This window comes from Rhinopithecus roxellana, chromosome 18 (assembly GCF_007565055.1).
Source record: "Rhinopithecus roxellana isolate Shanxi Qingling chromosome 18, ASM756505v1, whole genome shotgun sequence".
NCBI lineage: Eukaryota > Metazoa > Chordata > Mammalia > Primates > Cercopithecidae > Rhinopithecus > Rhinopithecus roxellana.
Window position 1 is genome coordinate 68014759 of NC_044566.1, and position 24630 is coordinate 68039388.

The window sequence follows — 24630 nt, forward strand, 5'->3', positions numbered from 1 at the left end:
GGGAATGCAGACACCTGGATTCAGGCTTCAGCCACACTTGACACAGTCTGAAGACCTCTGTGTATTTGTGTGTGTGTTTAAATGCATGTCAAGTAATGCTATGTTTTCAACAGGACACCCCAAAGTCTCTACATTCAAAAGGCAGAAGAGCACATGCCTGTAGTCCCAGATACTTGAGAGGCTGAGGCAGGAGGATTACTTGAGCATAAGAGTTCAAAACCAGCCTGGGCAACATAGTGAGACTCCCATCTCTACCAAAAAAAAAAAAAAAAAAAAAAAAAGAAAAGAAGAAAAAAAGAATTTAAGCAGAAGGGTCTTAAAAAAAAAAAAAAAAAAAAAAAGGCAGGCCATGTATCGTGGCTCACACCCATAGTCCCAGCACTTTGGGAGGTCAAGGCAGGTAGATCCCTTGAGTCCAGGTGTTCGAGACCAGCCTGGGCAACATGGCTAAACCTTATCTCTATAAAACATACCAAAAATTTAGCTGGGCATGGTGGTGCATGCCTATAGTCCCAGCTACTCAGGAGGCTGAGACGGGAGGATCACCAGAGCCGGACAGGATGAGTCTGCTGTGAGCAGAGATTGTGCCACTGTACTCCCACCTGGGTAACAGAGTGAGACGCTGTCTCAAAAAAAAAAAAAAAGAAGGCACCTCCCATTTTTCTAATGTGGGTTCACTTGCTTTTCAGAATTGGCTGTTGAAAATCATAAAATGCTATTTGTCCAATTTCCCTAAAATATAATGCATGAAGGCATGGAGAAGGAATAAAGATCAAGACAACAAACATAGACAGGGATGGTTTTGAAAGCTAATGGTAACATTTTTAACGTTTAGATTACCAGCTACCAGATGCCAAAACTTCCAGCAGCACCAAGGCCGGCCTCCAGGACGCCTCTGGGAACTTGGTTCCTCTGGAAGATGTCAACATCAAGGGTAGAATCATAGACACTGTAGCCCAGGTATGTTTTCTGTGGCTTTATGACACTTAAACTACATGGATGTAAACCATACATGAGAATTTGATTGCAGTTGCATGAGCTAAAGGGAATAGATACATTTCTAAAATTCATTTATTCAAAAGCTATTCACTGAGCACTCCGTGCCAGGGCCTAGCTAGGCTCTGAGCATCCAGCAATGCACAATACCAGAGCTCTGCCCTTGTGGAGCACACACTGTGTGGGGGAATAGGCAGTAACTATGATGAAAGAATGAAACACATGACACGTTAGATGGTGACAGGGGCTGAAGAGAAAAATGAAAGCAGGAGGGGATAGGAGCTGTGAAAGACGGGGCCTTTGAACCTGTAAACAGAATGGCTGAGGAGGCCTCCCTGAGAAGGTGACACCTGCATACAGACCTGAAGGAAGTGGGGGCTAAACCGTGTGGACATCGGAGGATGCTTATTCCAGGCAGCGGCAACATCACATGCCAAGGCTCTGAGGTGGGAAGGAGGCGGATCTGGTCCAGGCACGCCAAGGAGACGCACTGTGGCTGCAGTGGGGTGGAAAGGGGAGAGTGCATGAGGACTGAGTCAGAGAGGTGAGGGGCTCTCACATCAGCACACAGGTCATGCTGTCTTTGTGAGTGAAATGGAAGCTTCTAGATGTTTGGCAGAGGAATGACATGAACAGACCTGTTTTAACTGGCTCACTCTGGCCACCATGTTGGGAACAGTAGGAAGAGGACCAGTGGGAGAACTGTTAGGTCATGTTCCCTGGAAAGCAGACTCTGGATGGAATTTGTTTTCAGGAAGCCTGTGGGAGCTGCACCTGTGAGGGAGTGAGGGAGGCAGGTTGTGGCCAAGGAGACAACAGAGTCCTCAGATGATCCTGGGGGAAGCTCTGGGCCAGAGTGGTCCTTGAGAGAAGGTCTGAATCAAGGCAAGAGGGCCGGGCTTTGTAGCCCCACTGGGGCCAGTCCTGGGATATGGGCTGCTCCAGGGAGGGGTCAGAACCTTGGCTAAGGCAGTTTGTCTTTGGCTGAGGATGGTTCCTGGGGAGGCGCCCCACAGCTGACACTCCTAGCAGTCTCAGTTCTGAAGGGGACACAGCGGGCGCAACGTCACATCACGTAGAGGAGATGATTGATTGACAATTCAGTTAAGGGACCTGGTGATGTGGAGAATAATGTGTGCAGTGGGGGTGTAGGAAGTGATGGAGTCTGCCAAGGCCTGAGGGCAGAGCCAGTCAGATTTGCTGATGGGGACAGGACACGAGAGAAAGACAGTGGCCCAGGATGACAGCAGGGTGTTTGCCCTGAATAACTAGAAGGATCATATTTGCATTTACTAGAACGGGCAAAGTCACAGGAGGGCAGGTTGGGGGCCAGCCGGAGTTTATCTTTGGCCAAGCAGGTCTTGTGACTACATAGGACCAGGGAGGAGACCCAAGCTGGACTTACAAGTGGAGAGTCAGCAGCATTCAGGTAGTGTTTAAAGTCATGAGCCCAGATTAAACACCCAGAGAATCAGTAGATAACAGAGGCCAACATGGAGAGGTAGGGGAGGAGACTGGGTCAGCCATGGAGACCAGGAGGGCGGCTGTGGAGACACACGAGGGCAGCTGAACAGGGAGGGGAGAAAAGGCTGCTGGTGGGTCTCATGAATAACAACCCAGCCCTGACCACTGGATTTAGCAATGAGACCATTGGATTTAGCAATGAGATTGTTTGCCTTTTGATGGTGTGGTGGGGATGAAAGGCTGATCAGAGTAAGTTCAAGACAGAATGGGAGGAAGAATTGGGAGACAGAGGGGAGATGAGACAGCAGCTGAAGAGCAGTGGGGGTTGAAGACGCAAGAAACACCACCATATGTGGGAGTCAGTGCAGGAGGGAAGCCTGGTGAGCTGGGAGAGGGGAATTGCTGGAACTGCTTCCTTCTCTACATCCTTCTCTATGTTTTATTGCATAAATAGGAAATATTGTTGAAAAGACTTTTCTGGTAAACCGTTCTGAATTTTACTTTTATCGAAATATCTCTGAAGACTCAATTTAGAACTTTATTATGCCCTTATTTATTTAACATTTCTATGTAATAAACATGTATATTGCCCTTATGTTGTGCCAGGCTGTGATCAAAGCACTTTCTTCCCAGAGAGAGATGAATTCTACTGTTCTCCCAAATCTTTGTTAGCTATTAAAATATAAACATTTTGCTATCATAAATACCAGGGTGGTGGCCGGGTGCGGTGGTTCATGCCTGTGATCCCAGGACGTTGGGAGGGAGGCCGAGGCAGGAGGATTGCTTCAGCTCAGGAGTTCCAGACCAGTCTGGGGAACATGGAGAAACCCCATCTCCACAAAAATTGGCTGAGCACAGTGGTGTACACCTGTAGCCCCATCTACTTGGGAGGTTGAGATGGGAGGATGACTTGCCATTACTAGAATGGGCAAAGTCACAGGAGGGCAGGTTGGAGGAGGTCGAGGTTGCAATGAGCCAAGATCGCACCACTGAACTCCAACCTGGGTGATAGAGGGAGACCCTGTCTCAAAACAACCAACCAACCAAAAAAACCAGGTTGTTGAAAGAGAAGAAACAAACCCTACCTTATTAAATTATCTTTATAGTGCTGTGAGTTTGGGAAAGTTACTTCTTTGCCACGTTTTCCTCATGTGTAAAATGGAAACAATAATACCTGCCCATCAGTGTTGTGGCTATTGGATCTAATAAATATAAAGGACTTAGGGCATTATTTTTACATGCAAAACAAAGTATAACTAGGTTACATGGAGAGGCGTGTGTGCTCCATGCCTTATTTGGGATTAGATAACTTGTACCATTTGTTATTTCAAACCCGAAGAGGCCTGTTCCCTGGGGAAGTTTGCCACAAAATAGCTCTCTATTTAGCAGTGACTTTCTCACTCATTTTATGATGAAACAGCCAGACTGTAGACTGAGCTTGAGTATCCAAGCAGAGGCTGGGGTGTAGATTCTTATATGTGCATGGCACATACATTTTGACCCTTCTTGGAATAAATTAATAATGTTAAGCTTAGTTACATAATGGGTTTATCGAATAGAAGAAAATTAAGATGTCAAAATTTGTTACATTATATTAGTTTCTGTTCTAAGGCCAGGTAAAAATACTTTTATTATCATTATCTAAAATTACTGACCTTTGTGAGTGCCTAGCCACACAGTGTGATATACAAAGAGGGTGCAGCTGACACAGGCCTGATGTCTGGGGACTCGTGCGCAAAGGCAGGTCTGCTAACTAGAACAGGCAGGACAGCTACTGCAAATGAAGAAACATCAGTCTCCACCAAGTACAATTAGATAGTGATCCTGATTATCAGACTCAGGGCAAGCATACGTGCCTTTGAGGGTTTGGTAAAACTGGGGAAATCCAAGAGAGGGTGAGAAGGAGTTCCATGCACAGTCAAGGGGACAGTGTCTGACATCCTCCCAGTGAGTGCTAGGTGGGCCCCAGTCCCGGTGCCTCCCCGCCAGGCACACTCTAACCATTCATTGCATGCAGCGTAGCCCAGATCACTGGGAAACTCCAGGACACACCTTTGCCTCATCTTGGGTGGCTGGCCAGACCGGGATTCCAGGAATCCTACCCACTGGCCAGCGAGGTGTTCGTTTGCAGGATGGCAGGAGATTCTGTCTCCAGGAGGGTGCTGACCTGCTGATTTGGGGAGACTCAAATTGCTTATATTAACAAGGACTCCTTGAACAATTTTGCCTGGCACCCTACACACCCTAGGGGCAGCCCAGCTTGCAGCAAATCCAGGTGTGGACAGTGTTTTCAAATAAGTTAGATTTTCTTTTAGTTTTTCAGTTTTGTCTCTTCCCTGGATTATTGATTACAGATCATTAAATATTTTTGCCTTATTATTGTCACATGTTTAAAATCTTACTGTTTATTAATTTTCTGAGTTTTTTCTTAATTTTCAAATATTTAAAGACTCCCGCCTTTTCCTGAGTGAAGGAGTGATGAAAACAGTCATTTGGAAAGATTAATTAGATAATACAGACAACAGAGAGGAGTGGAGAAGACTTGCTTCTGGAAGAACCAAGGCTTAGAGAGATGAGGAGCTAGATGAGGGCTGTATGGAGAGAGGGAAAGCCACAGAGAGGTCCCCAGGAGGAAATGCCAAGTCCTGAGAGCCGATAGGATAGAAGGACTATTCTGGAATCGTTTCCAGCCAACATGGCACTAAGGAGGCATCAAAGTCCACAACTCAAAAGGGGCAATTTTCCAGCCATCTTAACAAGAGCTATATTGCTTGTGCTAAGTCAGTGTTGGTAAGACACACTTCAGGTGGCTTCTATTTCCAGTCGGACATATATGAACCACCTAACCGTGGAACTGGTGCCTTTTATCACATGACACTGGCTCTCCATTGCAGAAGTGAAGCGAGGGTTGGGAATTTGAGGGACGTGATACAGATTCAAGGAAATTCAAATAAATATGCAAAATCATTTTCATTCGTCCTTGTTCCTGCACATGTAGTCCATGTGGTCTCATCAGATGTATGGCTTTTTTTCTTCTTCAGGTCATTGTTTTTCAGACATACACAAATAAAAGTTATGTGCCCATTGAGGCAAAATACATCTTTCCTTTGGATGACAAGGCCGCTGTGTGTGGCTTTGAAGCCTTCATCAATGGAAAGCACATAGTTGGAGAGGTAAGGCGAGAAGATGCATCGTGCCCGCTCTCTGCTTTCAAAGTCGGCTTCCATTTCCCAGAATCTTTGTTTTCAGAGTCCCCATGGCTATAAGCTTGAGTAGCAGCCTTATCATAGAACAAGAATATTCTTTGAAGAACCAATTCTTGCACAGTGAGCCTCCCTTAAACATCCCTCCCTGATGAAGGGTTTCTACCCCTATCTGTCCAGTCTTTGTCTTCAGTGTCTTGCACATTCTTTGCCTTGGCATACAGTGCCAAGAGTGATTTCAGCATGAAAAGTTTAAGAGGGCTGGGTGCGGTGGCTCATGCCTGTAATCCCAGCACTTTGGGAGACTGAGGCAGGCAGATCACTTGAGGTCAGGGATTCGATGTGAAATGAAAGCTATTATAACTTTCTAAAAAAATAAAGAAACAACAGTTGATTAATTCTTTGTTTATTGTAAGGATTAGTGCACAGTTAAAATTATAAACTACAATTTCCCAAATTTAAAGTAATTATGTTTTGTTCCACATAAACTCCCAACCAAAAAAAATTTTTTTCACTATTGATTCTGAAATGTTTTGATCACAACTGAAGGAGACTTCTCTTTAGTTGGCCTTTCCTGGTTCAAGTTCTTACCAGAACATTTCGATGATCACTTTATTTAAGTTTCCATTCACCTTAGACTCAGTTTTTAGTTTTTGCCTGAGTTTTAATAAACATTGATGTTGTTTTCTTCGTTAAAGTCTGAAGTCACTCTTCATGTAAGGAATGATTTAAAAATCATCTTTTCCAGATTAAAGAGAAGGAAGAAGCCCAGCGAGAGTACCGAGAAGCCGTGACCCAGGGCCATGGCGCTTACCTGATGAGTCAGGATGCTCCGGTATGGCTTGGTGTGCATGCCATGTGCATACAGGAAAGGGAAAGAGAGTTAGAACAGGATTTGAAATATGAAATTCATGCTAGAGGCTGAGATAATTTACACTGCTGTAGGCCCCAGAGTTTCACTTGCTCTAAGTAAGGGGAAGCCATGCCAGTCAGACCCATTTGACTTACCTGAACCAAGGAGGAAACGGTATCAATAGTTCCAGACAAACAGGAAGAGCTAGGCCTGTCATTGGGAACCAAGTTTTCCATAAGGAATGACAGAGAAAACGATAACATTTGAGGTATATAACTTTCATCTTCTGATAAGAGTGTGATACATTGGCCGGGCGCAATGGCTCACGCCTTAATCCCAGCACTTAGGGAGGCTGAGGCAGGCGGATCACCTGAGGGCAGGAATTCGAGACCAGCCCGGCCAACTTGGTGAAACCCCATCTTACTAAAAATATAAAAATTAGCTGGGCGTGGTGGCAGGCACCTGTAGTCCCAGCTACTGGAGAGGCTACAGCAGGAGAATTGCTGGAACCCGCGGGGCAGAGGTTGCAGTGAGCTAAAATTGCACCATTGCACTCCAGCCTGGGCGACAAGAGGGAAACTCCGCCTCAAAAAAAAAGAAGAGTGTGATATATTTACAGTTTTCCTGGAAGTAACCTCACCCAGCAGATGGTCCAATCATAAAGCAGGGAGGCATTTCTGCCGGATCCTGCTTGGGCCCAGTTCCTGTGCTTTTAGGTGATTCGCTTTAGCAGGGACGTGACCTGGACAGCGTGGACGCGGGAACAGCTGGCAGGTCGACTGGACTACTTTTCTTCAATATCAGGTGTTTTCACGAGGCCTCTGGCAGGTGCTAGACTGCGTGTAGTCAGCGTCTAACTCTAGTGCAGGTATTTTAGTTGTTTTTGCAGATGGGGCCATATGTTTGAGTATCGCCTCCGAGGGTGACACATGGCCATGGTGTTTTGAAAATTTAATGTTTGCTGGGGCTAGGGGCACATTCAAGATTAATATAGATCTAAGGGGTAAATTATTGGTCTTGACATCTAAGATATCCACTTGCAGGATGGGAATAGGCAATGAAGAGGTGATGATTGAACAGTTAACAGTGCTAGCTCTATGTATGGCCAAACTGTGTGTATAGAAGCCCAGGGTTCATTTGAGAGGCTGCCACTTAATATTATCAGGTTGTCCTCCTATGTGAGTTGGTAAATGTTTCCTCCTAAATACTTACATATTTCCCTAGGAATATGGTCCACAAGAAAACAGTCTTCACGAGAGATACTACCTGCGGGTAAAGTCCGATCAGAACTATTGCTAACCCAAACCTTCAGGTCTCCCAGAATGTGTTTGACATCTTGTGACTATAATGTTCTCATATCATAATATATGGTGTTCATGTGTTGTTATATAAATACCATATATGCCAGGTGCATAACAATACCACGTGTTGTTACATAAACACCTGTAATCCCAGCACTTTGGGAGGCCAAGGCGGGAGGATCACTTGAGTCCAGGAGTTTGAGGCTGCAGTGAGCTGTGATAACACCACTACACACCAACCTGGGCAACAGAGCAAGATCCTGTCTCTACACAAACAATCTTAGCTTAGGAATCCCTCCATCTAAGCTTTTCCTGCCTTCCCCCCAGGAAAGACCCGTGGCTTCATTTTCCCATGGCCACCTGGACATATTTGTCTTAAAACTCTTAATATACTGTTTGTAAAGATAGAGGTCTAGCTTGTAATCCCCAATATTTAAGTGTGGAAGTAACAGAAAAGGATACTTAATGGTAAAATAAAGAGAAAATTGTGGTGCCGAAACCAAGGATGAAGGCAGTGCCCGCCTAGGACGACTTGTGTCCTCCTCATTGCCAGATTAAATGGCAATGTGTCCAAGACTTCAATTTATATGACCATTTGATGATTTTCTCCTTTTCAAAACATCTAGACTGACTTGTCACCATAACCCTATACTATCTAGATAGCATACTGTTGAATTTTGCTGCTTTATCCAATCTGATAGTTTCTGCACTTTGTATTGTTTAGGTCATTTTTATGTAATACAATTACTAATCTGGTCGGATTTATATCTAAATTATATATATATTTAGATATATTATATCTAAATATATAATATATTTAGATATATTATATCTAAATATATAATATATTTATATTATATCTTGCTAGTTGTTTTCTATTTGTACCATTTGTTCTTTGTTCCTTTCCCTCTCTTTTCCTATTTTCTCTTGTATTGTTTTTTAAATGATTCCATTGTATCTCCATTATTGGCTTATTAATTCTATCTTTTATTTATTTATTTATTTATTTATTTATTTATTTATTTATTTACTTATTGAGACAGAGTCTCACTCTCACCCAGGCTGGAGTGCAGTGGCGTGATTTTGGCTCACTGCAACCTCTGCCTCCCAGTTTGAGCGATTCTCCTGCCCCAGCCTCCCAAGTAGCTGGGACTGCAGGCACACACCACGACACCCAGCTAATTTTTGTATTTTTAGTAGAGATAGCGTTTCACCATGTTGGCCAGGCTGGTCTCAAACCCCTAACCTCAAGTGATCCTCCTGTCTCTGCCTCCCAAAGTGCTGGGATTACAGACGTGAGCCACCGCGCCCGGCTAGTTATATCTCTCTTAAAAAGTTTTGATTGTTGGCCAGGTGTGGTTGCTCATGCCTGTAATCCCAACACTTTGGGAGGCTGAGATAGATGGATCACTTGAGCCCAGGAGTTCAAGACCAGCTTGGGCGACATGGTGAAACCCCAAATCTACAAAAAATACAAAAATTAGCTGGGTGTGGTGATGCATGCCTGTAGTCCCAGCTACTTAAGGGGCTGAGGTGGGAGGATTACTTGAGCCCGAGAAGTCGAGGTCGCAATGAGCCATAATGGCGCCACTGCACAGCCTGGGCAACAAAGTGAGACCCTGTCCCAAAAAATAAAAAAATTAAAGTTTTGATTGTTGCTCTAAAGCCACATGTTAAATATATGTTAAATATGGTAGCCACTTATTATATGTGGATATTTACATTTAAGTATAAAATAAAATGTTTCATGTGGCCAGTGGCTATCTTATTACTTAGTGCATAGATAGAACATTTTTATCATCATAGAAAGTTACATTGGTCAGCACTGCTTTAGGGTTTACTACCATATACATCTTTAACTTACCACATACAGCCTACAATATTATACTACTACATACATAAGAACCTTACAACCAGAATACATTACATTACAACCAGTATGCGTTCATTTCTTTTTTCCCATATCCTTTGTGATATTGTCATGTATTTTATTTCTTCATCTATTGTAAATCCTACAATGTGTTGTTATATATTCAACTATCCTTTTTTTTTTAAGTTGTGGGATACATGTGCAGGACATGCAGGTTTGTTACATAGGTAAACATGTGCCATGGAGGTTTGCTGCACCTGTCAACCCCTCACCGAGGTATTAAGCCCCACATGCATTAGCTGTTTGTCCTGATGCTCTCCCTCCCCCAGCCCCCTAACAAGCCCCAGTGTGTATTGTTCCCCTCTCTGTGTCCATGTGTTCTCCTTGTTCAGCTCCCACTTGTAAGTAAGAACATCCTGCATTTAGTTTTCTGTTCCTGTGTTAGTTTATGAGGATAATGGCTTCCAGTTTCATCCATATTCCTGCGAAGGACATGGTCTCATTCCTTTTTATGGCTGCATGGTATTCCATGGTACATAGGTACCACATTTTCTTTATCCAGTCTATCATTGATGGGCATTTGGGTTGATTCCATGTCTTTGCTTTTGTGAATAGTGCTGCAACAAATATACATGTGCATGTATCTTTATAATGGAATGATTTATATTCCTCTGGGTATATACCCATTAGTAATGGGATTGGTGGGTCAAATGGTATTTCTGGTTCTAGGTCTTTGAGGAAGACCACACTGTCTTCCACAATGGTTGAACTAATTTACATTCCCACCAACAGACTAAAAGCATTCCTATTTCTCCACAGCCTTGCCAGCATCTGTTGTTTCTTGATTTTTTAACAATTGCCATTCTGCCTGGCATGAGATGGTATCTCATTGTGGTTTTGATTTGCATTTCTCTAATGATTAGTGATGAGTTTTTTTTCTTATTTTTTTGGCCACATAAATGTGTTTTTTTGAGAAGTGTCTGTTCATGTCCTTTGCCCACTTTTTAATGGGGTTGTTTTTTTTCTTGTAAATGTGTTTAAGTTCCTTGTAGATTCTGGATATTAGACCTTTGTCAGATGGATAGATTGCAAAAATTTTCTCTCATTCTGTAGGTTGTCTGGTCACTCTGATGATTGTTTGTTTTGCTGTGCAGAAGCTCTTTAGTTTAATTAGATCCCATTTGTCAGTTTTTTGCTTTTGCTGCAATTGCTTTTGATGTTTTCCTCATAAAATCTTTGACTGTGCCTATGTCCTGAATGGTATTGCCTAGATTTTCTTCTAGAATTTTTAGAGTTTTTGGTTTTATATTTAAGTCTTTAATCCATGTTGAATTATTTTTTGTGTAAGTTTAAGGAAGGGGTCCAGTTTTAATTTTCTGCATGTGGCTAGCCAGTTTTCCCAGCACCATTCATTAAATAGGGAATCCTTTCCCCATTGCTTGTTTTTGTCAGGTTTGCCCTGGCCAGAACTTTGAAGATCAGACAGTTGTAGATGTGTGGTGTTACTTCTGAGATTTCTATTCTGTTCCGTTGGTCTATGTGTCTATTTTTGTACTTGTGCCATGGTGTTTTGTTTACTGTAGCCTTAGAGTATAGTGTGAAGTCTGGTAGTGTGATGCCTCCAGCTTTGTTCTTTTTGCTTAGGATTGTCTTGGCTATACAGGCTCTTTTTTGGTTCCGTATGAATTTTAACCTAGTGTTTTCTAATTCTGTGAAGAATGTCAATGGTAGTTTAATGGAGTAGCATTGAAGCTATACATTACTTTGGGCAGTATGGGCATTTTCATGATGTTTATTCTTCCTATCCATGAGCATGGATGTTTCTCCATTTGTTTGTGTCCTCTCTGATTACCTTGAGCAGTGGTTTATAGTTCTCCTTGAAGAGGTCCTTCACTTCCCTTGTTAGCTGTATTCCTATGTGTTTTATTCTCTTTGTAGCAAATGTGAATGGGAGTTCATTCATGATTTGCTTCTCTGCTTGTCTGTTGGTGTATAGGAATGCTTGTGACTTTTGCACATTAATTTTGTATCCTGAGATTTTGCTGAAGTTGCTTATCAGCTTAAGAAGCTTTTGGACTGAGACAATGGGGTTTTCTAGATATACGATCTTGTCATCTGCAAACAGAGGTAGTTTGACTTCCTCTCTTCCTATTTGAATAATCTTTATTTTCTTTATCTTGCCTGATTGCCCTGGCCAGAACTTTGAATACTATATTGAATAGGAGTGGTGAGAGAAGGCATCCTTGTGTCGTGCTGGTTTTCAAGGGGAATGCTTCTAGCTTTTGACCATTCAGTATGATATTGGCTGTGGGTTTGTCATTAATGGCCCTTATTATTTTGAGATATGTTCCATGAATACCTAGTTAACTGAGAGTTTTTAACATAAAGGGATGTTGAATTGTACAAAGACCTATTCTGTGTCTAGTGAGGTAATCATGTGGCTTTTGTCTTTAGTTCTGTTTATGTGATGATCAACTATATTTTAAAGCAATTAAAAATAAGGGGAAATGTCTCTACATTTATTCTCATTTTTACTGTTTCTGGTGCTCTTCATTTCTTTGTATAGATACAAAGAAATACTCCTTCTATTCAAAAAGTTTTATTTTCTTTTTCTAGTGCAAGTGTGCTAGCGAGGAGTGCATTCCTCTTTTATCTCACAGAATCTTTCACCTTCATTTTTGAAAAATATTTTTTTGCTGAGTATGGGATTCTAGGTGACAGTTTATTGTTTTCCTTTCAGCATTTTAATTATGTTGCTTTATTGTCTTCTGGCTTATATGGTTTCTGACCAGAAGTCAGCTCTAATTCTTGTGTTGTTCTTCTATATGTGAAGGTATCTTTTTTCTCAAGCTATCTTCAATATTCTCTTTATCTTTGGTTTTCAGTGGTTTGACTGTGATGTACATATGTTATTTTTAAAATGTATTGCTTATTTTGCTTGGATTTCTCTGAGTTTGGATTGTCTCACATTCATTTTGGGACAGTCTTGACCCTTATCTATTGAAATATTTCTTCTCCCTCATTCTCTCTGTCTCTTTCTCCTTCTGAGACTTCAAGTACATATACGTTAGACCATATTTGATATTGCACCACAGCTTTTGGAGCTCTGTGTTTTCACTTTTATTTCTTGTTGCGTTTTATTTTGGATAATTTTATTGACCTAGCTTCAAGTTCATTCATTCTTTTCTCAGCTATTGTCAGTCAGCTGATAGGCTTGTCAAATCCTTCAACTTTGATAGTGTATTTGTTTCTAGCATTTTTGACATTTAAAAATATAATTCAGTCTCTCTAATGAAAGGTTCCATCTATTCATATGTATTCCTCATGTTTTCTGTATGTTTTTTCATATATTAATCACAGTCCTGTCTGTTGCAGTGTCATGGTTATCTCTGGATCTGCCTGTTAATTGCTTTACCTTGACATTGGGTCATTTTTTCCTTGCTTTTTAAAAATGTGTGTATTTTGGAATTTGTGATTGAATGTTGGACATTGTGCGTAAAAGAAGAAGAGAGACTGAAATAAATGGCATTTATGCCCAGAAATGGCAACTCCTGTTCTTTCAGACTAGTGTAGGGGTTGAAGAGGTGAAGGGGTTGAAGAGCTGAGTTTGAGTTCTGCTGTTGTTATCATTACTCTCTGTTGTTATTATTACTCTCGGTGTCAAATTCCTCTAGTGGTGGACTGCCACTACCTTGTGCCTCTTGGGTCCTGGATCCAGAACTATTCTCATTGAGGTTCATTCTCTGCCCCCAGCTTTCAGCAGACCCTGCACACTGTCCGACAGAGGTGGTTACAGCCACTCTTCCCCTCCCCCAGTGCTAGGCTGCCGTTGCTTGATGTGCTGCATGAGGCTCCTGGTGGGGCAGGGGCATTCTTCTGGTTCAGCCTCAGTCTTAGGCAGGGCCTGCAGTCCTGGACCTTAGGGTGGGAACTTCTTAGCACTTCTGTTCGTCGTCCTACCTTAGCGGCAGCCAAATTCTGCCTTGTGTCTGTTAAGAGTTGTTTGGGGGACAGTTTCCTGCCTTTCCTCCAGTTGTAGCAACTCCTGCTTTGTACTAGTGCAGGGTCCTGGGCCTAAGAGGGTGTCATCCCCTGCCCCATGCGGAGGTGGCTGTTCCTCTCTGAAGCAGTGGAGCAGAAAAAGAAAATGAAGAAAACTCTTCAAGCACCTGGGCACGGGGCTAGTAAGGAAGGCTTCTGATCGATCCCTGGTTTATTTCTTCCCCTTCCCCGCAGCTCTGGAAGTGAGAGTTTGCTGCCCCTCCCCCAGCAGCTGGAGGCTTTTGCTTCCTGTGGGGAAAGGATCCAGGGAAGTGGCCCCACACCTGCTCCACTGAGAGGTGCTCCCCCTTGGTCTCCTGCCCTGCCCAGCCTTTCCAGTGGGCCCAGTGGAAGGCTGTGGGGATGTGGGGAAATGCCTGTGAGAGAATGCAAACTCCCCTTGGGTCAGGAGCTCCCAATTCTAAACCAGCAAGCTCACCCACTCTCAGCCGGGAGGAGTTCACACAGTTCCTGTGTCCCATCTGTCCCCTCTTTGGAACTCAGTTCTCTTGGTTGATGCGTTCAAGACAAGTTATGATTTCGTAGATTGCCTGGTGTGTTATAACAGAAGTGACATTATCTGCATCCATCTATATCCTACCCAGAAACATAACTGCAATCCCACTGTATTAAGTGGCAGTCTCTCAAATGAACCCCAGGTGTTTATACATACATTTCTTTTAAGGGCCAGCACCATTAAGTATTTAATAATCACCTCTTTATTATTTATTTCCATCCTGTAAATGGATGTCTTTGATGTCAAAAGTAACAATTTAACCTTTAAGCCTAAATTAATCCTAATCTAAATATAGAAAATTTTCATGATAGTGTGGTCAATTAGAATGGTGAACACAGTTGGGGATGTTGAGAGGATCTCTGCGTAGTTATCAGAAAAAAATGTATCTAGCCTCTTTTTTCTGCACTAGCTAGTCATGGGGTTGCCGCCTTGTATAGTGATTATCAACATCCCATTAAAAGAAAGCTGAAGACTTTTTATTAAAAAATAACATGATGGCCGGGTGCGGTGTCCCAGCACTTTGGGAGGCCGAGGCGGGCGGATCACGAGGTCAGGAGATTGAGACCATCCTGGCTAACATGGTGAAACCCCATCTCTACTAAAAAATACAAAAAACTAGCCGGGCGTGGTGGCGGGTGCCTGTAGTCCCAGCTACTCGGGAGGCTGAGGCAGGAGAATGGCGTAAACCCGGGAGGCGGAGCTTGCAGTGAGCTGAGATGCGGCCACTGCACTCCAGCCTGGGAGACAGAGCCAGACTCCGTCTCAAAAAAAAAAAAAAAAAAAAATTAACATGATAGTCTGGGTGTGGTAGCTCACACCTGTAATCCCAGCACTTTGGGAGCACAAGGTGGGTCACTTGAGGCCTGGAGTTTGAGACCAGCCTGGGCAAACCCATCTGTACGAAACTATTTAAAAATCAGCCAGGCATGGTGGTGGGTGTCTGTAGTCCCAGCTACTTAGGGGGATGGCTTAGACCTGGGGTTTCAAGGATACATTAAGCTATGACTGCACCACTGCCCTCCAACCTGGATGACGGAGCAAGATCCTGTCTCTAAAACATAAATAAAAATAACATGAGAAATTACCATAGGGTAAAATAATTAAGCAAGGGCCAAGCTTAGAAAAAACTGCCCTGTTCTGCACCTTCTGGCAAAAGTGGTGTTGGGTGCCATGGAGGTCAGGGAGGGTCTTCAAGAAAGGGCTTTGTGGAGGCTGTCTGTGCAGCAGGGCCCACCCGTGCAGGGAGCTCACACATCAGAGCCCCCTGGGGCAGAGTCCATGAGTGCCTCTTCCTAGTTCAGCTGCTAAGGGGCCCCTCTCCGTCTGCCTGCCACGGACATCACCCTGTTCCCACCACTGGTGAATGGCTTCAGGATTCACCGTTAGCCCCACCAATGTGTCTTTTCGGTTTTATTACTGTTTTCTGAGGAAGAACTTGGCAGGTTGTCATTCAAGTTTCTTAAGAAGTACATGGAGTTAGCTGGCATATAATGGGTATGCTTTCAAGTTGCACACTAAGTCATGTTTCTGTTTCAGGACGTTTTTATTGTAAGTGTTGGAAACTTACCCCCTAAGGCTAAGGTTCTTATAAAAATCACCTACATCACAGAACTCAGCGTCCTGGGCACTGCCGGGGTCTTTTTCATGCCCGCCACCGTGGCGCCCTGGCAACAGGACAAGGTTCTGAATGAAAACCTCCAGGTTTGTGCGCGTAAGATTTGAAGAGGCATTTTGGCGGCGGTCGAGGGAGGGTGGTGGAGAGCTGTGGAGGAATTTATGCATGGGGAGAAAAACATGTAAAATAATCTTTTAGGCATAAAGTCAATTTTACTGACATGTGTGCATTTAGATACATTATGTGCATAAAGTGAAAAGAATAAAAGATACAGATATCAATAAGCATATTTTTATTCTGCTTAATCACTCAAAAAATGTTATATCTGTAGTGCATGTTCATCATGAAGAACTAGGTAAGCACAGAGAATACAAATAAGCCAAAATAAGAAAATTAAAACCATCCTTTATCCTATCGCCCAGAGATAGCTACTAGTTAATGCTTTGGTATATCCCTCCAAACTTCCTACTTTGTATGTACAGCACATGTATAAAATGTGTGTGTGTGTGTGTATGCACACAGACATGTAGTTTTAAATCTCTGTCAAAATGGTCAGTTGTATTTTAGACGTTCCTGTCATTCCGTGAGCAAACTTTCTGTGTTTCCCTACTTGAAAGTGAAACCAGCTGTCTTGCTGACAGTTGTGGCCTTGCCAAGTTTACATTCAGTTTGGAGTCTCATTGTGAAACTTAATATATGCTTAGTTATACAAATATGTTTTTCTTTTAACAGGATACAGTAGAGAAGATTTGTATAAAAGAAATAGGAACAAAGCAAAGGTTAGTACCTAAAATATAAAACCTGTCAATTAATCATTCAATGTATATTAGTTTTCTGGTTTGAATTTCCATTTAGAATTGTTTGAAATAACTTCAGATAGAAATTTAAGATCGTAGACTGAGACAACTTTCTCTTCATTTTTGGTAGCTTCTCTTTGACTATGTCTCTTGAGATGCCGTATGTGATTGAATTCATTTTCAGTGATACGCATGAACTGAAACAAAAGGTTAGTGCATCTTGGATTTGTTAAGAGCTCTTATTTTAACACTGCTTTTATCTTATCAAAGCAATGCATGCACGTGGTTTCAAAGTGAAATAATGCTAACTAAAGCTTCTAACAAGAAGCAGCAGTCCTGCCCCTGATTCTCCCCAGACCAGTTTCCAGAGACAGTGAATCCCTTGGAATATTTGAGGTGTTTCTTTGATTTTGCCTCCAATTTTTAAATATTAATTTTTAATGATTTTTCTTGATTCACCTGTTTCAGAAATTATCTTTTGACTTCCTGTTATGGAAGTTGGATGTGTAGCTCTTGCCCCCTCCACCCACCTCACTCCCTACTTTTCCTCTCCCCTTTATTCCAAAAGACCTGTTTCACAGTAGTCAGTGTTTGTTATGTAAATGATGTTTACCACTGAGCCAAGAAATGATTAATATTATGATGAGTTTTTTTGTTTGTTTTGCTTTTTGAGACAGGGTCTTGCTCTGTCACCCAGACTAGAGTACAATGGTGCAGTCGTGGCTCACTTCATCCTTGACCTCCTTGGCTCAAACAATCCTCCTGCTTCAGGCTCCTGAGTAGCTAGGGCTACAGGCCTGTGCCACCACACCTGGCTAATGAAAAAAAAATAAAAAAGATTGTAGAGGCAGGGTCTCACCATGTTGCCCAGGCTTATCTCAGACTCCTGGGCTCATGAGATCCTTTTTGCTTTGGCTTCCCGAAGTGTTAGAATTACAGGTGTGAGCCACCACACCCAGCCTATTTTCCTTTTTAGAATTCTGCAGGAATTCCAGACCTTCTCTTTATCTCTGATATTCTGAAATTTCATAATAATATGATTTTCATTCATTGTATGTAACTGGTGGTCTTCAGTTCTGAGAAATTTTGTTGTATTAAAAAAAAAGTTCCTGTCTCTTGTGCCTTTCTGCAGTGCCTTTCTTTTTTTTTTGAGACAGAGTCTTACTCTCTCACCCAGGCTGGAGTGCAGTGGTACGATCTCAGCCCACTGCAACCTCCGCCTCCCGGGTTCAAGCGATTCTTGTGCCTCAGCCTCCTGAGTAGCTGGAACTACAGGTGCCCGCCACCACACCCAGCTAAATTTTCTATTTTTAGTAGAGACAGGGTTTCCCATGTTGGCCAGGCTGGTCTTGAACTCCTGACCTCAGGTGATTCACCCACCTTGGCCTCCCAAAGTGCTGGGATTATAGGCGTGAGCCACTACATAATGTTGGAGGAGTCCTCAGTAGCAACAAGAGAGTGCCAGCCCCGTTGCATGGGCGCTTTTCACGCCCCTACTTGTATCTCATCTGCCAACATATCATCGACCCCAGCAAGTCCTATGACCAACTCCAGTTTCAAGGGTGAAAATATAGCTGCTCCCTCGAGGCAGGAGGAACTTCAAGAGTCACATTGCAAAGGGGCACGCACACAGGAGTGGAGAGACTTTGTGGTCATGTCACACTCGAGCACACGCCTTTGCATTTGTTGTTGTAAGGCTTATTTACATTTTCAACAGCTTTTTTATATTCATGAAAATAAAATATACACATAAGGTATAATTCTGAGATTTCCGTTGAATTTTCTATATTAGTCTTCTAGGTTTTAATTATCTGATGTGCCGTCTGCTATACCCAGATAAGTCTAACTGAATGGGCAGATCTATAATCTTTGGATCCGGGGCTTGAGACTGTCTCACACGTACCTAAATTTGACTGTGTGAATCAACCTTCGGATTGCAGAAGGGTGACTGATATGCTCATGGTCTTCTAAAACCTGCATTTTGTTATTTTGGTTTTTTTGTTTTGTTTTGTGTGTGTGTGGTTTTTTTTTTTTTAGACGGAGTTTTGCTCTTGTTACCCAGGCTGGAATGCAGGGGTGTGATCTTGGCTCACTGCAACCTCCACCTCCTGGGTTCAAGCGATTCTCCTACCTCAGCCTCCTGAGTAGCTGGGATTACAGGCGCCCGCCACCACGCCCGGCTAATTTTTTGTATTTTTAGTAGAGACAGGGTTTCGCCAGGCTGGCCTCAAACTCCTGACCTCAGGTGATCCACCCGCCTCGGCCTCCCAAAACGCTGAGATTACAGGCATGAGCCACCGCACCCAGCCTACATTTCATTATTTTGGAATTTACCACTACTTTGTTGATTCTTAATAGAGTTATGTAAGCTATGCAAGGGTTTGCTCCGTGACAGGTAAGTGCAGACTGCTAATATGGTGTTACTCCATTACTCACTTTGTTGTGGTGCTGTTTGTTTTGCAGCGCACAGACTGCAAAGCTGTCATTAGCACCATGGAAGGCAGCTCATTAGACAGCAGTGGATTTTCTCTCCACATCGGTTTGTCTGATGCCTATCTCCCAAGAATGTGGGTTGAAAAACATCCAGAAAAAGAAAGCGAGGTATACTCCTTTTTACTTAGAAATAGGAGATGCTATTGAAAAAACGTTTCAGAATAAGTTGGTTAAACTTGCAAATTATTGATTGTCTTGAAAAACTAGCATTACAAAATGAACTCTCACATCCCAAGATTCTACAACTAAAAATATTTATGATATCAAGTATTCCAAACTTCTGACGTTTCGTCCAAAACCCTCATATGGATGATTTGCCTGTACATATTGGCATTTTTACCTTAAGTTCCACCAAAAGAACATGTTCTATCAGACATTACGTTGGGTATTCTGTATACTTTTTATACTTTTAAAATACTGATACTGGAAAAACAAATAAGCAATTACTTGTGGTTGGTAATAAGATCATTTTGTGTGGCTGTGACAAAGAGTCTCTTCCTAAGTTAAAATGAAAATAGAAACTTAGGCCAGGTGTAGTGGCTTACACCTGTAATCCCAGCACTTTGGGAGGCCAAGGCAGGTGGATCACTTGAGCCCAGGAGTTTGAAACCAGGCTGGGAAACATGGTGAGACCTTGTCTCTATAAAAAATTAAGAAAAAAAATTAGCCAGATGTGGTCACACACACCTGTGGTTTCAGCTTCTCAGGAGGCTGAGGCAGGGCGATCGCTTGAGTCCAGGAGGTTAAGGTTAAAGTGAACTGTGATCGTGCCACTGCATGCCAGCCTGGACAACAGAGGGAGACCCTGTCTCAAAAAAAAAAAAAAGGAAACTTACGTGGTAGTAGTTAAGTATTGGTTAATTAATGGAACAAAAGGTATGTGTGTGTATTTTAGTAATCACAATGGCTTTTGTATATTCCTCTTAGAATAGTGTGTATGAGATATACGTATGTGTATATATATATTTGTTCTATAATGTTGATGCTATATGATTTTTCAGATATTAATTCTTGACCTCTCAGAAGTTTATGTCTTCTCCATTGGAAACTCCCAGCTCTAACATTCTACTTTTGATTGGAACTCCTAGTAGGCCATCTTGTTGTTAATTACATCTTATTCTTTCTGTTTTTATAGCATTAGGTTTACCTCACTAGAAAGTTTTGGAGTTTTCTAAGTAGACCTTTTCCAGTTGAAGTGACAAGAAGCTCCAGTCCAGCACCTTCTTTCTCCTTTCAGGCTTGCATGCTTGTCTTTCAACCCGATCTTGATGTCGACCTCCCTGACCTAGCCAATGAGAGTGAAGTGATTATTTGTCTCGACTGCTCCAGTTCCATGGAGGGTGTGACATTTTTGCAAGCCAAGCAAATTGCCTTGCATGCGCTGTCCTTGGTGGGTGAGAAGCAAAAAGTAAACATTATCCAGTTCGGCACAGGTGAGTGTGCTTTGGCCCTGGTCCTGCGTGTGCTTCCCCCACATGTGAATCACGCTCTGTAGAACTGACAGCTGTGGGTGCCTGACCCTGCCTGTGCAGTGAGGAGCAGCCTAGTATGAAACTGAAGAACAAGAGCTCTGGAGCTGGACCCCCTAGGTCCAGATTCTAGCTGTACCACTCACAGGCTCTGTGTGTCACCTTGGGTGTGCTACTTGAACTTCTGGATGCCTCCGTTTCCTCATCTGCGATCTGAGGATAATTGTCCCTAGCTCAGTGTTGCTGTGAGGAGGATTGAGCTAATATATGTAAAGGATTTTTAAACTGTGCCTGTTCCACAGTAAGTGAGCTATAAATGCTACTGTTGTCATTAGCAGCTGAACCAAATGCAAAACCCTTGGTCTGTTGAGTAGGAGGTCCCAAGTCTAAGGACAAAACATTTGCCATCAGCACAGTCATAGAAAATCTGTAAGGAATGGTCTCAGGAAGCATCCAGCCAGCACCGCTAGAAGAGAGGTAGTGCCACCCTCCAGGTAGGGCCCAGGGACGTCTCAGCCACCAGAAGGCAGCACCTCGGGGATGAGAGGTGCGTAGAGTGGACTGAGGGGACAGTCCTGTCCTATTGATTCTCATCCTCTGTGCCATCCAGCAGAAGGCCCAGCCCCTTTTCCCCAGAGATGCAGTCTGCTGCTGCTGCTGGGACCGAGGTCGGATAAGCATGGGGAGTGCAAAGGGCATGAGCAGAGACTGTGGCCTTCCAGCGGCCAAGCTACTCAGGCCATTGCAATGCCCTGCACCTTTGCACAAGCGATCTGCGTGTACACATGGAATTCGACTGAACATTTTGCATAGTAAAGCACCACAGTTTGAATGCTCTATGATGTATTATTTAGAAAAATACTGTGGTGAATTTTTTTTTTTTTTTTTTTTTTTTGAGACAGAGTCTTGCTTTGTTGCCCAGGCTGGAATGCGGTGGTGCCATCTCAGCTCACTGCAACCTCTGCCTCCTGGCCTCAGCCTCACCAGTGGCTGGGATTACAGGTGCCCACCACCACACCCAGCTAATTTTTGTATTTTTAGCAGAGACAGGGTTTCACCATGTTGACCAGGGCTGGTCTTGAACTCCTGACCTCAGGTGATCCACCCACATTGGCCTCCCCAAGTGCTGGGATTGCAGGCATGAGCCACCATGCCTGGCCTGTGGTGAATCTTTTGTATGTTAAAATTATCAGTTTTCTAAAAAGAAAGGTACACACATAAATATATAACATCCTTTACAACAGCCGTGATGGTATGAAGTAACATTATTGTTTGTTAGTGGTCAAGCAAGTGAACGTGTGGAAGCGGCACCTCATGCTGATCTTATTACACAGGTTACAAGGAGTTATTTTCGTATCCTAAGCATATCACAAGCAATATTGCGGCAACAGAGTTCATCATGGTGAGTGCAAGAGGCTTCCTGTATCTCTTGGGTCTTTTCCTACCACGCTTTAGGGGGACCTCCAGGGCTTAGGCCCCTCAAACCACCATCAGAGCACCCCAGTCCTGTGGTTTTTGTATATTGGTGGGGTCTTTATTTCATTAATTAAAATGATAATAAACTCATTAAGGAAAAATTGGAAATTAAAAAGAACAGAAAGAAAAAATCCACCCGTGTCCTACCACCCTAATGCAACTAGCATTAACAGCTTTGAGAAGTTTTCTTCTGTCCTTTGTTTTTTTTCCTCTTAAAATGCAGCCAGCTTCATCTAAAAGGGTTGAGATTTTAAAAAAAAAAAAAAAGAGAGAAAAGAAATGCTGGGCGTGTTGGCTCACACCTGTAATCTCAGCACTTTGGGAGGCCAAGGCTTGTGGATCACCTGAGGTCAGGAATTCGAGACCAACCTGGGCAACATGGTGAAACCTCATCTCTATTTACAATACAAAAAATGAGCCAGGTGTGGTGGCAGACACCTGTAATCCCAGCCACTTGGGAGGATGAGGCAGGAGAATCACGTGAACCCAGGAAGTGGAGGTTGCAGTGAGCCGAGAATGTGCCACTGCACTCCAGCCTGGGCAACGACGGAGTGAGACTCCATCTCAAAGAAAAAAAAGAAAGAAAGAAAATAAAATAATAATAAAATTGAGCAAGCTGAGACTGACCAGCTGCCTCAGCCAGGCTGGCAAATCCAGGGCTGATTGGATGGGACATTTCTTCCCGTAGACGTCATAGTCCTCTGGAAACTGTAAAAAATCAAATAAGCATGAGGTGATAATATTACAGCTACTGCGTGACATCAAATAAACTAAAAGGACATACGTTTAGTTGTTTCACAAGTGTATAATTAGGGAAAGAAAATATTTTCAGTGTCACTATCTCTCTACACTGTCCTTAGATGTGTCAGTGATGACAGCAAATGGTGACTCTATCCAACAAGGAGAACATAATCTTTCACTTAATTTCCTCCAGTCGGCCACACCTACCATGGGGAACACAGACTTCTGGAAAACGCTCCGATATCTTAGCTTATTGTACCCGGCTCGAGGGTCACGGAACATCCTCCTGGTATCTGATGGGCACCTCCAGGACGAGAGCCTGACGTTGCAGCTGGTGAAGAGGAGCCGCCCCTACACCAGGTTATTCGCCTGCGGTATCGGGTGAGTCTCGGAGAGCTGGTCACACAGTCCAGACCCACGGGGAGGTCTTCTTGTTGGCCTGCACAGAACTTTTGCAAGCTTGGAAGTTGACACTAGAGTACAGAAGCCTTACAGCACAGAGGGATGGGGCTCCGGGCTCCCAGCCAGACTGCCTAAGTCTCAGAACCTGGGTTGGCCACTCATCAGCTGTGTGACCTGGGGCAAGTTCCTTAACCTCTCATCTGTAAAACCAAGATGATCATGAAAATACCTACGTCCTAGGGTTGCTGAGGAATAAATGAACTCATACATAGAAAGCACTCAGAACAGAACTGACCCAAAAAGCACCAAATCGATATTAGATGTTATTATTTAGCATAAGAATCCATATCTAGGCTGGGCGCGGTGGCTCAAGCCTGTAATCCCAGCACTTTGGGAGGCCGAGATGGGCGGATCACAAGGTCAGGAGATCGAGGCCATCCTGGCTAACATGGTGAAACCCCGTCTCTATTATAAAAAATACAAAAAACTAGCCGGGCGTGGTGGCGGGCACCTGTGGTCCCAGCTACTTGGGAGGCTGAGGCAGGAGAATGGCGGGAACCCGGGAGGCGGAGCTTGCAGTGAGCTGAGATCCAGCCACTGCACTCCAGCCTGGGCGACAGAGCCAGACTCTGTCTCAAAAAAAAAAAAAAGAATCCATATCTCTAGCTTGTCCCACTGGCCTGGGCACATGTCCTCACTGGCTGTGCTGGACTCGTGCTGAGAGCACATGACCTCCAGGCAGACCTCACCGGGCTGCTAACGGACAGAAGCTATAACTACCAGTAACCCATGTTAAGGATCTTCTAGTCAATGTTACGATCATCACCAGTTAATATGGAGGGTAAAGACAAGTCCAGTCTTTATCCATAGGTTGAAAAACATCTTGGAAATTATTTTCATAAGCTCTTTTTCTGAAAAATAATTGATCTTTTCTTTAATATTTCAGGAGGAACTTCTCTAAGCAAGGAGCTCTTGAGAGTTGTAGAATTGTTGTAGAGAGAAAAGTAATAGGGCACTTGTCATTTAAATGGCAGAGATGCCCTTTGCTGGAGTGACAGTTGCTTCTTTATGCCTTTTGCTATGTTGATATGTATCAGATTTTAAGAGGTAGACTTTATTCAGTCTTTGCCAGCTCTAGGCCTTTGGGATCAGATTCAGGCAATATTGTTATTGATGGAAATTAAGTTGATATCTTTGTCAACATTCTGATACCTTATAGGGTTGTTTTTAGAGTCAACTACTCCCTCCCTCAGTGAACCGAAAGTCAAGAATTTCAACTTTTTTTCTGTTTGAAGGACAAGTCAGTCCTCTGATAGATGGGAGCTTAAATTAGCCAGACTTTCAGATGTTTCCTCCTATTATCTCTTTCTCTGTTTAACCTCAGCTACACAC

At 43.2% G+C, this 24630-nt stretch overlaps 1 protein-coding gene across 2 annotated transcripts in view; it reads left to right on the top strand.

Moving 5' to 3' along the window:
- The window catches only part of PARP4 (poly(ADP-ribose) polymerase family member 4), a 95646-nt gene that overhangs the window by 35879 nt on the left and 35137 nt on the right, over positions 1-24630 (top strand). Inside the window, exons 15-24 of one of the 2 annotated variants that reach the window (XM_030921947.1) lie at positions 836-960; positions 5502-5633; positions 6412-6498; positions 15782-15946; positions 16593-16639; positions 16788-16866; positions 19121-19258; positions 20388-20583; positions 21954-22021; positions 23030-23217. In XM_030921947.1, the coding sequence (XP_030777807.1) occupies positions 836-960; positions 5502-5633; positions 6412-6498; positions 15782-15946; positions 16593-16639; positions 16788-16866; positions 19121-19258; positions 20388-20583; positions 21954-22021; positions 23030-23217 (1225 nt within the window). The remainder of the gene's footprint in view (positions 1-835; positions 961-5501; positions 5634-6411; positions 6499-15781; positions 15947-16592; positions 16640-16787; positions 16867-19120; positions 19259-20387; positions 20584-21953; positions 22022-23029; positions 23218-24630) is intronic. The other variant, XM_030921948.1, reaches the window with a different exon arrangement.